The 17,016-nt window shown below is 43.7% G+C and overlaps 1 protein-coding gene across 3 annotated transcripts in view; it reads right to left on the bottom strand.

Annotated features, from left to right (window-relative positions):
• Positions 1-17,016, bottom strand: part of AASDHPPT (aminoadipate-semialdehyde dehydrogenase-phosphopantetheinyl transferase) — a 28,547-nt gene that overhangs the window by 9,679 nt on the left and 1,852 nt on the right. For all 3 annotated transcript variants that reach the window (XM_020805177.3, XM_020805178.3, XM_078390089.1), the window contains one exon: positions 13,671-13,899. In XM_020805177.3, the coding sequence (XP_020660836.3) occupies positions 13,671-13,899 (229 nt within the window). The remainder of the gene's footprint in view (positions 1-13,670; positions 13,900-17,016) is intronic.

Here is a 17,016-nt window from a genome sequence, read left to right on the forward strand (position 1 = left end):
CCAAAAAACGTATTGCTGTTAGGGAAGCACAATTTTCTAACTTCTTGCCTTGATCTGTTTCTACTAGATTAAAATATGACAGAGGAATCTAGTCTCTTTCACCATCCTGATTCAAAGAATATATATTTCACTTTGGACCCATGGTTCGGCCACCATTTATGTTTTGAAACTGATGTCAGCCTTCTAAACCCTCTTCCCTCGAGAAGCAACAGAAAGACTGAAACTGCAGCTGAACAATTTATTTAAAAAACAAAACACTTCTTTACTTACATTTCATGCAGAAATTATAAAACACTGACCCAGGGATAACATTGGGTGAAAAAGAACTTATCTGTTATGCTGCATCCTATACAGTGGTGCCTCGCTTAGTGATTGCCTTGTTTAATGATGTATTCGCTTAGCGATGAGGTTTTTGGAGCAATCTTGTGCTCCGTTTAGCGATGTTTCCTATGGGTGAATTTCGCATAGTGATGTTTGGGACCTTGCTTCGCTTAGCGATGACAGTTTAGGTCCCCCTGTTTCACTTAACGATGGTTTTGACAGCCCCATGTTCGCTGTTTTTTAAAGGTTTTAAAATGTTTTAAAAGGGTTTAGAGTGCTCGAAATCGTTAGTGCACTTAATAAACCCTTTGTTAAACTAATTTGGCTTTGTTCTGACTCTTTTTGCATTTTTTTTGTAATTTTCCCCCCATTGAAATGCATTGAATACGTTTCAATGCATTTCAATGGGGGAACCGCGTTTCGCTTAGCGATTTTTCCTATGGCCATTTTCGCTTAAGGACGGCAATCCATTCCCATTGGAACGGATTATCCGGTTTTCAATGCATCTCTATGGGAAAACACGTTTCGCTTAGCGATGTTTTCTCATAGCGATGCTTTTTGGCACCAATTAAAATCGGTAAGCGAGGCACTACTGTACAGACATTGGGTCAAGTAGACCTAGACAGGATGTCTCTGTTGATAAACCAGGCTAAAGATATAGGGATATTGAGTCTGCACCCAATTGTTCACTTTAGAGTCCATCTAGAGTAAAGCTTGGAAATGGAACTGCAGAGCTGGAAAGGACTCTGTGGATCATCGAGTTCAGTCCTTGTAAAGCAGGCACAGTGGGGAATCGAACTCCCAACCTCTGGCTCCTCAGCCATATGCCTAAACCATTGAGCTATCCAACAGTTCCATTGCCCCAAATCCTGTTGACAGCAGGGGGAAGAATACAACTTTTCATGTCTGTTATTGTTGCGCAAACCTGAAATCTCAAGATACAAGACTGAATGGAAATGTCATGAACAAATGAATGAATAGCTAATCATGGCACAAACTGAAAATAGCCATTGTTGTTTTCAGGTATTGCACAAACTTGCCCAATCACTATGATCTGCTGGGGCGGGTAGGGGTCTCTTCTGTGTCTTGCCACTCAGAACAACTCATACGGAGACCCAGAGGAGGGCTTTCTTGACTGTAGCACCTCAGTCATGGAATGCCGTCCCCTTAGAGCAGCGATGGCAAACCTATGGCACGGGTGCCACAGCTGGCACACAGAGCCCTCTCTGTGGGCACCCAAGCCATAAGTCACCATTGAGAAATACTTACCCATCCTCCGATCCCGGATTTCGGCACTCCCTTCTGCTGGTGCAGTGGTCCAGCGGAGGGGGTGCAATGGCAACCATTACTGGTCTAGCCCAATGGGGGATTGGAGGACCGGTAAGTATTTCTTTGTTAATACCTCCCACAGGGAAAAAACACAAGCATTTAACCCTTGCGGTGCAGGAGCAGTTGTTTTTTCTAAACTAAAACCTCAGTATTTGGGTTTTAATTGCAGTGTTGGCACTTTGAAATAAATACAAAAACTCCCAGAAGCCTTCACCACTAATTTTGCTGGCCAGGATTTCTGGGAGCTGTAGTCCAAGATCACTGCAGTAGTGCCAAAGAAGTCCCAGCACTCATGCAACGGAGAATTGCATACTGTGTGTGAGTCAAGGCAATAGGCTTCCAGCCATTGAGTCAATGAGTCTTCGGCAAGTGCTCACTTAAGAATCCAACAGGTCTCCTCTGGCTAATCCAACAGGTCTCCTCTGACTAAGAAGCTCTCTGTTCTCAGAGTCCAGATTGCAAAATCTATCATACATTAGCACATGTATTTGCAAGCTTTATCTGTTATGACGTTAAAAAAAACCTGCCTTACATCTCATGCTCCTGACACTCACTTGCAAATGACAGCTTGTGATCTCTCCTCAAAAATAGCAGTAACAAAAGCTGTTTTCCTTTGTTTCTCACAGAGTGAGCAAAGTCGCATATTCTATTTAAAACAATCTGCCAAGGCACTAAGTACATTTCTCTGAATGGAACAATCCTGTGCACATTTACCTGGGAGCAAGATGGACTGAATACAATTGGGCATCCTCGTTAAGCACACCGTAATTGGCAACTGCAATCTTCATGTCTAATTTCCTTCCAAATGAATCATATCAGAACCCCGCACTCTCTCTAGAGTGTTAATTTCAGAAAGCAGACAACCCAGCATTGCGTCAGCAGTTGTAAAATTAGTTTTAACTAAGTTTTAATTGATTTCCCCGGCAAAGGAATGATGACAACCGTTAGCTGAAAGAGTAAGATAAGCCCTACAGGCAGAAGACAACATTAACGTAAGAGCAGGCTAAAATGAAAGGGAGGAAAATAACAAGCTTTCTGAAGGCATTGATTTGTTTCTAATATCAGGCTAGCGGGTAAAGGAGACAGCACTCTGCAAGCAGGCTTGTACAAAGGGAATCGAACAATTGACTTTGACACCCATGCATTTCAATGGGTTTCTGCAAGTGGAGGACAGGCGATGCTGATGGTGCCATGGCAGTCAACCTCAGGACCTGTGGGCCCCCATGTCACCAGTCTGCCTGTGTTCCGAGGCCCCCCAGTCATCCTAGACAAGTTTGCTGTCCCCGAATCTTGTCTACAAATGATTTCCCACATATTTTGCTGCCATAGCAGGCAGAAAAAAAAAGTCCTTTCCATCTGCTTCTCTCTTCTGTCAGGGGCCTCATTTTCTTGAGGTGGGGCCAGTCTACTCAAGCCATGTGCGAGCGATGGGTGAAGCCAGAATCCAAAATTGGCAACAATTCTCTTTTCTCTCCCCTTCTCTCTCTTTCTTTTCCATGCTGCTTTCTCCTCTTCCCCTATACAACTGTTTGGACAGAGGGAGGTCAGCTTTGCCAGAGGCCTGATCATATGTTGAAGGCTTCAAAAACTAGGCTGTGGGTCGGCTGTGACTCGGGGACCACAAGTGTCCAACATTCACATTGCCACCCAAAGGCCGTTCAGGTTTCTCCCCACAGCCATTATGTCCATGAGGACAAACTAGAACGAGTTCAGGGGAGGGCCGGAAGGATGATCAGGGGATTAGAAACCAAGCCCTATGAGGAAAGACTGAAAGAATTGGGAGTGTTTAGCCTTGAGATAAGAAGACTAGAGGGATATATGATAGTGCTCTTTAAATACCTGAATACACAGGAGGGCAGGATCTAACCTTGATCATCCCATGTGCAGGACATGTAATAATGGGCTCAAGTTACTGGAAGTCATATTTTGACTGAATATCAGGAAAAACTTCTTAACTGTTAGAGTAGCACGACAATGGAACTAATTACCTCAGGTGGTGGTGACTGCTCCAATACTGGAGGCATTCAAGAGAAAACTGGACAGTCATCTGTCAGATCTACAGTATTTTAATCTGGATTCCTGAACTGAGCAAAGGGTTGGACTTGATGGCCTTATAGGCCCCCTTCCAACTCAATTATTCTATCATTCTATAACGTTGTTTCTGTTTGGGCTCCCGTTTCCTTTGCAAAGCAGCCACACATAAATGTGGCACAGACTTTAACATCAGTATACCCTCAAGGTCCATCATCTGAAACTACAATGGCAGACATAAAATGGCAGCACAAGTGAATGCTATCTGAATAATGAGCACTAGCTCAAAGCCTTCCATCATCCCACGCTTCACAGCTCCAAGAAAGTCATTCTGTATGCACTGCTGCTCATGGAGAATGATTTCAATGCAATCATTTCCATAAACCAATATAAAGAACTCATTTCCCTCCTCACATGACTGACAAGTTCACCAGATTCCTGTCCCATCTCTGGTGAAATGTGCTGGTAGGAACAGGATGCAAAACAAAAGGGAAAGAAGCAGGAGTAGAATAATTGCTTTCATGAAAATTAAATGCTTTAATTCTATCAAAGTGGGACTAGGTAAGCCTATTACAACAGTTGCGTGATAGATAAGAGAGGAGATTAAAAATGAAAAGCCACAATCCCTTCCCACCTAAAGCAGAAAGACTTCCCATTTCTGTTATCAGTTTTTCACAGCAAAACTGTTCTCCCTCATTAATCAGAACCGACGAGAATGGCAATATATCCGATACAGATGCAGGTAAGTTTCTTCGGTATGAACTGCACTTCAGCACTGGAAAACCAACCATCACAATTCAACGCTTTTTATTGCTGTTATGTGCTGTCAAGTCACCTCCAACTAATGGTGCCCCTATGAGTGAATGATCTCCAAAATGTCCTGTTCTAAACAGCCGGGCTTATATCTTGTAAACTGAAGTCTGTGGCTTCCTTAGGGAGTCAATTCATCTCATATTTGGTCCTCCTCTTTTCCTGCTACTTTCAACCTTTCTCAGGATTATTGTCTTCTACATTCAGGAGCCTATGCCGCCCACCACCACCCATGAAGTCTTCCTAATGATCTCAAGAGAAGGAAGGGAGTTGGTTGATTCCCCACCACCACCACTTACTAATAGCTGCTAGAATGAAAATAGCCAAAAGATGGAAGGCTAATGCAACATCATCTATTAATGTTTGGTGAGAGAGAATATGGAGAATAGTCCTTGCTGAAAAGTTAACCATGAAGTAAGAGTAGGTAGGCACCCAACATGCACCAACAAGTTTATAAATACTTGGACTGCTTTTCTTCAATTTGTGGACAGCAGTGTCAATTCAAGCGTGAAACCACTCATAACATACCTGGATATTTGCCCACGCTAAAAATGGAGAAAAGAAATTTGATATTAAAATTTAAGTACAGTGGTGCCTCGCTTGATGACATTAATTCGTTCCAGCGAAATCACTGTAGAGCGAAAACGTTGTCAAACGAAATTAAAAAACCCATTGAAACGCATTGAAAACCGTTCAATGTGTTCCAATGGGCTGAATACCTGCTCGTCCAGTGAAGATCCTCCATATGGTGGCCATTTTCGGTGCCTGTATAGTGAGGAATCCGTCCTAGAAAACAGCGGGGGCCATTTTGAAAGCTGGTGGCCATTTTGAAACCTGACGACCAGCTGTTTGCTGATTGTTGTAAAGCGAAAAATCAGTTCCTGAAACAGGGAACCGATCAACGTGAAGCGAAAAAACCCAATCTAAACATTGTTTTGCGATTGCAAAAACTTCAACGTTAAGTGGTTTCATCGTTAAACGGGGTAATCGTCCAGCGGGGCACGACTGTAATAACACTGGTGAATGAGGTTGTGGGTTTTTAAGTTAAACGTGTGTGTGTGTGTGTGTGTGTGTGTGTGTGTGTGTGTGTGTGAGAGAGAGAGAGAGAGAGAGAGAGAGAGAGAGAGAGAGAGAGAGAGAGAGAGAGAATGTATTTTCCCAGGTAGACATATATAGCATTACTGTGACTTTGTGTATGCAGAACTTTGTACATTTGTAAACAGTTCTTAATTTTAAATAAAATTTATAAAATAAAAGAGAGGGGGGGAGGAAAGTTAAGCAGATGCCCAGGTGTCAGTGAAATTAGAAGCCCTCACTTTACATAGATCACAATCTGCATCTTAATGAAATGACCCAAGGGAAAAGTCACAGATCAAAGATTGTACTGAGTAAGGTTACTGAGGACAAGGCACCTAACATTCTGTTAGAAATAGATATGAGGCAGAAAGTAAGAGGTTACATCATGCCACAGACACTCACATTTGTCTAAAGACCGGGTACAAAATGGTTAGTTCACACAAGGACAATATGAGATCCTTCAAAAGGCCCTCCTATTGTTACCCACACACCTTTCGCAGGTAGAGACAGACTCCACCTGGTGGTGGTCTTTTGCCACACAAGACTCTCCAACTTTATCATCCAGAAGGTGAAAATAGCAAGAAGAGGTGCTTCTGAATTGGTCCTCACCAACAGTTGAAAGTTGCTCAATGTGGTGGAAACAGTGACAACTTGGGCAGATGGAAGTGAATACGGCCTCTTGTGTGTGTGTGTGTGTGGTGTTTTTTTTAATACTGAAGTAAGGGAAAGGTGATGGTGATATGATGCACAACCTGGACTTTTAAAAAACCTGATTTATGTAAGTATAAGAAAATACTGGGTGAGATCCCACAGTCAGAAATATTCAAAGAAAGGGAGTCTGTATAAGATAGAGGCGTTTCTTAAATGTGAGATGCTGCAGAGACAATTACAAGCAACTCCCATGAGAAAGAAAAGGCATCTAAAGAAACATGTTTGGTTGCATAAATTGCTTTCACATCAGCTACGATTTAAAAGGGGCACACATAGAAAATAAAAAGAGAGGGAAATCACCAGGGGACAGTACAGATGAGTCATTAGTGTTTGTAGGAAGAAGGTCAAGAATGAGCTCAGACTGATAAGAAAGAATTTTTAAAATGAAGTTGAAAAGGTTTTTGGAGTGAGAGGAAGAATTGGAAGGACCATTGAGTGGAAATGACTGGGTGACAGAGAGAAGGCAGAACTGATGAATACCTATTTTCTCTTCTTCCAAAAGGAAGCACAAGAGAAACATTACAGGGGCTGCTGCCCATGACCGGTAATGAAATGGCACAGGAACACCTAGCTACTTTGACTCAAGCGTCCAGGGCCAGATGAACTTTACTCAAAAGTTCTACAACATTCTCCATTCTTGGAGGCTCTATCTATATTCTTTGAAACCCCTTAAAAACTAAGCAAGGTCCCTAAAGAATGGAGATGGCAATTGCCTTAAAAAATGGAGGGCTTGAGTAACCCTTACTGGTCAGTTGATATGAATACCAGAAAAGCCTATACAGTGGACCCTTGACTTACAGACGGCTTGACTTACAGACTTTTTGAGTTACAGACTTCTCTGGCCGCAAAATTTAGGTTTGACTTGCAGCCTGAGATTTGACTTACAGACCAGAAAAAAACCAAAATGGAACAAAAATGGCCTGTTACGGGATTAATCGGTTTTCAATGCACTATAGGTCAATGGAGACTTGACCTACAGACTTTTTGACTTGAGAACCGCCTTCCAATACGGATTAAGTTCTCAAGTCAAGACCCCACTGTAGAACAGATCATTAAACAGTCAGTCTTCAAAAAGGAGAGGGTATTTACTTTCAACCAACCTGTCTTTGAAGAGAACAAGTCATTTATTTATTGATTTGATTTGATTTGATTTGTACCCCGCCCATCTGGTCTATATCTTATTAATTTATCTTATTATTATTATTTTTAAACGACAAGTTACAAGCTTGGTAGATCAGGAAAACACTGTAGATATAGTGCACCTTGATTTCAGCAAACCTTTTGTCAAGATCCCCTATTCTTACAGCCAACCTGGAATAATACAGGCTAGAGGAAGGTACTATTAGGTGGATTTGTAGCCGGCTGGTGTAAGTAATGTCAAAACCTGTTACTTTTAAAATGTCATTCTTCAAATGCAATTGGCATTTTCTCCTGTATAATGCCAAAGTTCTCATTTTAAGGTGAATGCATTAAATTAGTGTGTTATTTCCAAGCTGGGGAATAAGATGTTATCACACAGAGAGGTACAACAGGGTCGGTAAATTGGTGAAAACTGGTGCAGACCAAAAATAATTTGGTGCAAATAATAGTCTGAATCCTATAACTGACGGTTGCTAATGTATGTAAGTAATAGGATTCTGCCCAATAAGCTAACTTTAATTAGTATCCTCTAGAAATAATAATAACTGTTATTTTATCATAGTAACTTAAGAAATGTTAAGTTTTTTTTAGTATAACTGTTATTTTAAGTTACTTTTTATGGGTTGTGACCTTCTTACATGGGGGAAGGAGAACTGCTGAATAGTTCAGTGGCTTAGGCATCTGGCTGAGGTTGGGAGTTCGATTCCCCACTATGCCTCCTTGACAGGGGTTGAATGATCCACAGCGTCCCTGCCAGTTCTGCAGTTCTAAGGTTAGGAATGTCAAAAGTTCCAAGGATTGGCTTATGCTGTGACACATGCTGTTGTATGCACACTTTCCTGTGCAAATGTCCATCAGATCAAATATTTTGAGTTGTGGGACAGTGGCGGATAGCATTCAAATTATGTTTTTAAAAAAGTGATTAAAAGGTAATGAACTAAAATACTTTGCACAAAAGGAAATCAACTTTTTTTTAAAAAAACTTCACTATATGGGTAACTATTATCTTTTGTGGGGCCTTGGAGTTATAACTTATTACTTTGAAAAAGTAACTTTCTAAGCTCTGCACAAAGCCCGCATTAGATAAAAGTTGTTTCTCTGCACCCTTGTTTATTTTAATAGGAAGTGGAATACTGGTGCATGAAATGAATACAGTGGAGTCTTGACTTATGTGCGGCTCCACTTACAAACTTTTCGACCTACAGACTTCTCCGGCCTCAAAGTTTCATTTCACCTTGCGGCCGGAGAATTGACCTTTCCCCGCCTCCCCCTTCCAGTCCGTAGGCTGTAGGTCGTGCCTCCGGATGCCTTCCAGGGCTTCGGAGGCACTATCGGCGGCAGTGGGGGACCTCTGAGATGCCTCCCATGGCAGCGGAGAAGCCCTGGAAGGCATCCAGAGGTCCCCCTTCCTGTGGGAAGTCCAGGAGTCCGAGCATGGCTGGGATCACCCGGCACAGCTTGGCTCCCAGCAGCGGTGGCGGCGGACCTCCAGATGCCTTCCCCGCCACCATGGCAGGCCTCTCGAAGGTCCCCGCCGCCGCCGATAGTGCCTCGGAAGCACTATTGGCGGCGGGGGGGAACCTCTGAGATGCCTCCCATGATGGCGGGGAAGGCTTCCGGAGGTTCCCCCCTGCCGATGCAGGCGTGGACCGGGCCTACCAAGGGAGGGCTTCCCCCAGGAGGCCCAGTCTTCTCCCCAGGATTTCCCAGGGAGTAGACCAGGGGAGGGCTTCCCCCGGTAGGCCCAGTCTACTCCCTGGGAAAGCCTGGGGAATAGACCGGGCCTACTGGGGGAAGCCCTCCCCTGGTAGGCCCGGTCTACCCTGGGAAAGCCTGCGTCGGCGGGGGACCTCCGAGAGGCCTCCGGCAGCGGCGCAGAAGCCCTCAGAGTCCTCCGCAGGGGCAATGGCGGCGATGCTCCGAGAGACCTCTGGCAGCGGTGATGGCGGTGGCGGGGGACCCCTGGAAGAATTTGAAAACGTAAGGTCAATTTTTAAAAAAATTATTTTAATTTTGTGTGTGTGGGTGGGTGTTTCTTGAGCGGGTTACGGATTAATTGGTTTTCAATGCATTCCTATGGGGAATGCATTTTTGACCTGCGGACTTTTCGACCTATGGACCCTGTTCCAATATGGATTAATTCCATAGGTCGAGAACCCCCCTGTACATCTTTGCTAACAATGATATGGGACTCACTGGAAAACTTTTTTAAAAATCCACAACCTGACAAATAAACCAAAGAAATTAAGTACAGTAGCTTTATCTTTAGAGCAAATCTAGACTAGAAACATAGCTACTGTATACAGTACCAGCTTGATGCTCATTCCAGAGAATCCACAGAACTAAGCTGAATTAAGGTGCTGAGAATTGTGTAGAAAAAAAATCTAGATCGAGTCTCACTTACAGAACTGCATTTTTCTTTCCAAAAGAAGGATCCAGTTGTCCACATTTATGTAATAAATATTGCAAAGGCTACCCATACAAAATAAAGCATGAACCTCCTTTTCTTTGTGGCAGATCAAATTTGTAGATGGCCATCCAAAAAAGTCAGCCTTTTCAAATACAGAATGCATGACCAAGTCTGAAGTCTTAAACAGAGTAACAGCGCCACACTGTGGCACTTGTCATTACTACAATCTTTTCTGAAATGTTTTTAAAAATTTACAAGAGTTCCCTGCCCCATTCTCCTCATTTTAGTCTCACAATAACCCTGTGAATTTGGTTATGCTGAAAAATAGTAACAACCCCACCATCACCCAGTAAACTGCAAAACTATAGCTATGGTAGTCAGTTTCAACAACAAAACAACGCAAACCAAAAAGTATTGTGGCATGTTTAAGACAACCAGTTTATTTCAGGTGAGCTTTCGTGAAGTATAACCTACTTCTGCTATAGTGAACTTCATGGCTAGGTAAGGATTTCAGCTGAAGGTTCCCCACCCCCACCCCAAATTCCAGTCATTGCTCATTATATCACATTAGCTCACAATACCTTTTACAAGCATTTCAAGCGAATTACCATCCATCTTGAAATGGCAGAGTGGAAAGGACCTAGACAAGACAGAAGTCCTGCAGGTGGGTGCCCCTACTGTTTGCAGATTGGGGGCCTCCCTCTACTTTGGGGGCAGCTACTCTTTCTGCTCAACCGTGAGTGCTCACTGGAAGGACAGATCCTGAAGCTGATACTTTGGCCATCTCATCAGAAGAGAAGACTCCCTGGAAAAGACGCTGATGTTGGGAAAGTGTGAAGGCAGGAGGAGAAGAGGACGACAGAAGATGAGATGGTTGGACAGGGTCATCGAAGCGACCAACATGAATTTAACCCAACTCCAAGAGGCAGTGGAAGACAGGAGGGCCTGGCGTGCTCTGGTCCATGGGGTCACGAAGAGTCGGACATGACTTAAAGACTAAACAACAACAACTCTTTCTGCTAAGGATGAGGTTCATAGTCTGGGAGTTCTTCTTGACCCAGCATTATTAATAGAATCTGAAGTAGCATCTGTGGTCCATTCCACCTTCTTTCATCTTAGGTGGATTGCCCAGCTGTGTCTCTTCATTTACACTGGGTTCCTCACCACTCTGGTCCATGCATTGGTAGTCTCAAGATTATGCTACTGTAATGCCCTCTTATATAGGGCTGCCTATGAGGTCACTACAGAAACTTCAACAGGTCCAGAATACAGTGGGCTAAACTATGGCTTGGGGTGAAGAAATACTACATCTCCCCCACTCAGGCCGCCTTGCACTGGCTACCTGTTTGTTTCTGTGACAGCCTCAAGGTGATGATTCTGACTTACAAAGCCCTAAAGTGTTTGGGACCTCAATACCCGGCAGAAAACCTTCCAATGAGATCTGCCTGTTCTGCACAATCTTCCCAGGCCAGCTGAAAACACGGACCCTGAGAGAGAGGCCCAGAAAGAGACCAAAAACCAGGCCTTCACAGTGGTTGCCTCTCATCTTTTGGACAATCTCCTATCTAAAATTCACCTGCCCGTTTCATTGGGAAGCTTTAAACCAGTGGTGTCGAACTGTGGCCCTCCAGATGTTCCTGGCCTTCAACTCCCAGAAATCCTGGCCAGCAGAGGTGGTGGTGAAGGCTTCTGGGAGTTGAAGTCCAAGAACATCTGGAGGGCCACAGTTCGACACCACTGCTTTAAACGATCACTAAAAACATGGTTTTTCAGGCAGGCTCTCCTGGAGTATTCAACATCCTAACTCAATGGTCGTTTGAGCATTTTATACTCCCTGTTCTGCCATTTTACTGTTAATCTATCCTAATTACTTTTTAGTTTTTACTTAGGTTGCTTGTTTATGTGTATCTGATGTTTAAGTTTAATTTTGACTGCTGTTCTGTTTATTGGTTTATATTACTATCTTTTTTTTTATTTGCAAACCACCCAAAGTAGCCCTGGCAGTCAGATAGGCAGTATGTTTAGGCATCGTTCAGTATCGAGAGACTATGGTAACATGCTCTGTATGGAGGACTTGGAACAGCATCTAGTGTGGCTGAGTAGGCCAATTCGAGAATGACAACCCCTTCAGCTGCTTTCAGGACTGCCTCTTTGCCTCGGCCTGCTGGACTCTTCAAAATGGGAGAGGCCATGTCGCACCGCCTGCCTCCAGGCTGAACGGTCAGATGTCAAGGTTTCCCATCTGTTGATGTCTATTCCTAAGGCCTTCAGATCCTGCTTGCAGATATCCTTGTATCGCAGCTGTGGTCTCCCTCTGGGGTGATTTCCCTGCACTAATTCTCCAATGGAATCTGACCGTCAGCCATTCTCACGAGATGCCCAAGCAAACATATGGAACATGTTCAGCCTCCTCTCTTGCCTATCTGACTGCCAGGACTCACTGCAGTACAGGAGTGTGCTCAGGACACGGGCTCTATACATCGTCACACTGTATAAGAACAAAGGAGACAGGGGCGACTGCAATAACTACCCTGACATCTCTCTTCTCAGCGTTGCTTGCCTGTGTTGTGCTGAAGAGGCTCCAGGTGCTTGCAGACAGAGTCTATCCAGAATCACAGTGTGGATTGCAAGCTAATAGATCCACCACTGACATGGTATTTTCCCTCAGACAGTTGCAGGAGAAATGTAGGGGACAACAACAGCCACTCTTTGTGGCCTTCATAGATCTTACAAAGGCCTTTGATTTGGTTAGCAGAGATGGCCTTTTTAAAATCCTTCCCAAGATTGGATGTCTACCTCAATTCCGTAACATCATCAGGTCTTTTCATGAGGAAATGGGCACTGTAGTTTTTGATGGCTCAACATCAGATCCCTTTGACATCCAAAATGGAGTGAAACAGAGCTGTGTCCTCCTGCCAACCCTGTTTGGGATCTTTTTTTGCTGTCATGCTGAAGCATGCTTTTGGAACTGCAACAGAAGGTGTCTATCTCCAGACTAGATCAGATGGAAAGCTCTTTAATCTCTCTACACTGAGAGCGAAAACCAAAGTCCAGGTGAAATGCATGAAGGACTTCCTCTTTGCTGATGATGCAGCTGTTGTTGCCTACTCTGCTGAAGACCTCCAACAACTCATGGGCAGTATAAAAGTCAAACAAACAAACAAATGATCTTAACACCCATGGGGGTTCATAGGGAGAGACATGGTCTTTTAGATAGCTTCCAGAAGTCCCAGCCATAATGGCCAACAGTAAGGAACTAACTGTATATGTGGATCCCACCCCTGCTCCAAACTATGCTTCCCTTCTTTTTTGTAGGCCTTTTTTGGCCTGCCTAGCCTGAATACAACAATCACTTGTATTCTCAGTCACCATGTACTGTATGGATGTGAAAGCTTGACGGTAAAGTAAGCTGACAGGGGGAAAAAAACAGATTTGTTTGAAATGTAGTGCTGGATGAGAGCTTTGCGGATGCCCTAGACTGCCAGAAAGATGAAGTCAAATGAAGCCTGAACTATCTATGGAGACAAAAATACTGAAGCTGAGCCTGTCCTATTATGGGCACATCATGGGATGGCAGGATTCTCTGGAAGAGACAATAATGCTGGGAAAGGTGGAAAAGCAGTCAAATACAAGATGGATTGACTCCATAAAGGAAGCCACAGGCTTGCGTTTACAAGAGCCGAGGAGGGCAGTTGAGATCAGTCATGCTTAGGGTTGACATGAGTCTGAAGTGACCTGATGGCATATAACAACCACATAACTTCACATGCAGGTGGCAAAACCAGCACAAACTCCTATCTTAGGACATTATACGGATGTATGGGCCACAAGCGTATATTACCTGGCAGGGCAGTCTTCATAATATCAATGCCAACCTGACAGTCAGGCTCAGCTGCAAGAACGGCATAATTCCCTTGATGGGAAACATTAAAGCTGAAACGGGAATGGCTGCTGCTGCTCAAGTTGTTTGCAAGGACCGGCTTGCCTTTTGAAGTCCTTTGCAACCATATTTCATTCCAAGGGATCTTCAGCTTCTCTGCAATTAATTTCCTTATCAGCAGACGGCCAGCCTACAAAACAGAACAAACAAAGAGGGTGCCGCAGGTATCTAATCCATGTAACAGAAACAATTTATTATAATTCCATTTGCCTTTAAAAAAAAGTTTCCACATTCTGTTAAGAAGCTCCATTATGGAGTTACTTTCTAAGACAAATAACAACTTAGCATGGATAAACATGTGGTTGCACGCCTCATTGTTTAAATAACCTGCCCCTCCTTCACCACAAGCCTATAGTGTCAAATAGGGTGAGAAAGCAAGTGAATGTCACAAAGCCACACAATGAACTTCATAGTGCATCTGATTTTAATTCGGATTTCTCTTGTCCAAACCCGCCATAGGATCTTGGAAACACAATTACACTTATAACCAAAGTGTGTAGAAAATATGCACATAGTTCAGTGGTTTTGGTATCTGGCTGCAGAGCTGGAGGCTGAGAGTTCGATTCCCCACTATGCCTCCCAGGAGGTACAGCCAGCCTGTGTAGTCTTGGGCCAGCTGCACAGTCCCAGGTCACTCCCAGAAGAAGGGAGTAGTAAACCACATTTGAGTATTCTCTACCTGGGATACCCTGAAAATGGTGGCTGTTACATACAGCTATGACATCACCTGCTGAAGCTGTGTGTCATCTACCAATGGCGTGACGGAGGGTGGGACTTAAGGGGTGGAGCTGTTGTATATAAGGGGAGTGAATGGTGTGAGAGAGTCAGATAGGGCTTTGAGACAGGGATGGTTAGGGAGATAGGGAATAGAGATAGGGCTTGAAGATACTGAGAGATAAGAACTGTGCTATATAGTGAGAGTCTGTGAGAGTGTGTGTGTGAGAGATATATTATTATAGTGATTAAAGTATTATTTACATACAAGTGATTTACCATTCCTTTTGTTTGTATACAATAAACCTTATTTTTATTTTGAAATCATCCTTTGGCCTGAAGCTTCATTTGAGGGAATGGTTGGCGGCAGTGGTACTGAAGAGTGATTGAGTGTGACGTAATGGCCCCTTTGTGAGGTATAAGGAGGCTGTTACAGTGGCCATAAGTCAGAATTGACTTGATGGGACATCATGATGACTGTTGTTATGTTAAAGAGGACAAACATGGCACTGTTTTGATGCAGCTGTGGCCAATTTGGTGGCAGCAGGGAGGGTAGCCTCCACTGTATGCAAGGAGGTGCCACTATAGCCCACCTGGGAGCCATGGAACTTTCTCTCCCCCCCCCCCCCCCGTCTTGAAAATGATGATCCTTATCTACTGAATACTTCACATAAGAAGATAAGGTAAAGTGTTCAATTTGTCAGGGAATGAGTAAGTTACATTTTAAAACATTTTATATAATATTTATATATCATATGTATTGTTCTTGATTAGAGATGGGCATGGTTCATTTAGCTGCTGAACAGGTGTTTGGCGCTTCCCACTCAGATGATTCAGCACTGAATTTGTAAATGAGCTTTCACAGTACTTGACAGAATCCAGATGTGCTGCACTACAAAGCCCACTATCTCTTCATAGCATGACAAGCAGCTGTGCTGGACAGGGAAGAGGGAAATTGTAGTGCAGTGCATCTTGACAGTACTGTGCTGGGGAAAGCTAATCTATTGAATGATTGACTTGTTCCCTGACTAGAGTTGTGCACGAACCTCATTTCAGAGGTTTGTGCCGGTTTGTCGGTATGGCGTTCCCTTTCCCCACTCACCCTAGCCACTTCCCCACTCACCAGTCAGCCCACACTGCTTTCCCCCTGCTCTTCTCATGATTGTCCATTCACAGCAAGAACACGGACTTCCCTTCTCTGCCTCCTCGGGCCATTGCCCACTCAAAGGCAGTGCGACAGGAATCCCTGCCCTGCCTCCTCATCTGAGTGGGCAGCTGCCAGAGGAGGCAGAGAAGGGAAGTCCATGCTCCTGCTGTGACTGGACAATCACGAGAAGAGCAGGAGAAAAGCAGCGCACACCAGCTAGTGAGTGGGAGAGCTGGTGGAGGGAACACTGACAAAGTGGCACAAATCTCTGAACTGAGCTTCATGCCCACCTCTATCCCTGATGTTTTAATGCTTAAAATGTATCATACAGTATTCATACACTGTCTGTTGAGCAAACCTTATCTTATAGTGCTTTTATTTTTTTCTAGAATGGTATGTAGAAAACCCATTTCATACTGCTTTGTAATGATGATTAGCATTTTTTATCATTCTGCAGTGACTCAATGTGAATTACATTTCCTACAATTCTAAAATACTGGCAAAACATACCTGGATGCCACCAAAAAGAAGAGACTACCCTTTCTCTTCCTCCTCAAATCACAATTTTTCATTCAGTTACATAAATAATCAGAGCCTCATAGTGCAATGGTTAAACCGCAGTGAAGACTCTGCTCACAATCTGAGTTTGATCTTGACAGGATCAGATAGCCAGCTTAAGGATAAGTTAGTCTTCCATCCTTCCAAAGTTGGTAAATTGAGTACCCAACTTCCTGGGGGATGAGAATTTGTATCCCACAAAATTAAATTATAAACCATCCAGATAGTGCTTTAAGCACTATGGATGGTAGGTAAGCAGCACACTTTGCTTGCTTTGTTTATAAATAATAGCCAAGCTGAATAATAAATCTGAGGGCAGTTCTAGGAGAAAAGGATCTATGTGGCATCTGGCCCATAGCTGTGAGAGGGAGCAGGAGGCGGGATCAGTCTCTCACTTCTCAGTATGAAGCATAGAAGAATGGCTACTGACATTTGGCATTGTAGTATGGCCTGGCAGCTGGTACAAGAGAAGGCAGTTTTCACTTGGTTTATGATGTTCCATGTGCCAAAACCCACTGGCTGTGGTAAACCCATTGCCTTCAAAAGCAGCTCTCTGAACCAGACCTTGGAAGAAATACTGTGCAAGTAACATCACCAGTAACATGGTGCTTTCGGAGTAAAGAGAACATAAGGATGTTTTTGGTGTGAAGCTGTTGCATTTTTCTTTCGATCCACAGACCATTTACAAGGGAAAAGTAATTATGCAAGAAGCTACATTAGAACGTCTAATCATGAGAACAGTGCAACCAGAGTAATATCTAGCTATTAGAAAAATAAAAGACAAATGTGCAAAGTTTTCAGTTTGGCCTGCTATTGGAAACCATATTT

This window comes from Pogona vitticeps, chromosome 3 (assembly GCF_051106095.1).
Source record: "Pogona vitticeps strain Pit_001003342236 chromosome 3, PviZW2.1, whole genome shotgun sequence".
Classification (NCBI taxonomy): Eukaryota; Metazoa; Chordata; class Lepidosauria; order Squamata; family Agamidae; genus Pogona; species Pogona vitticeps.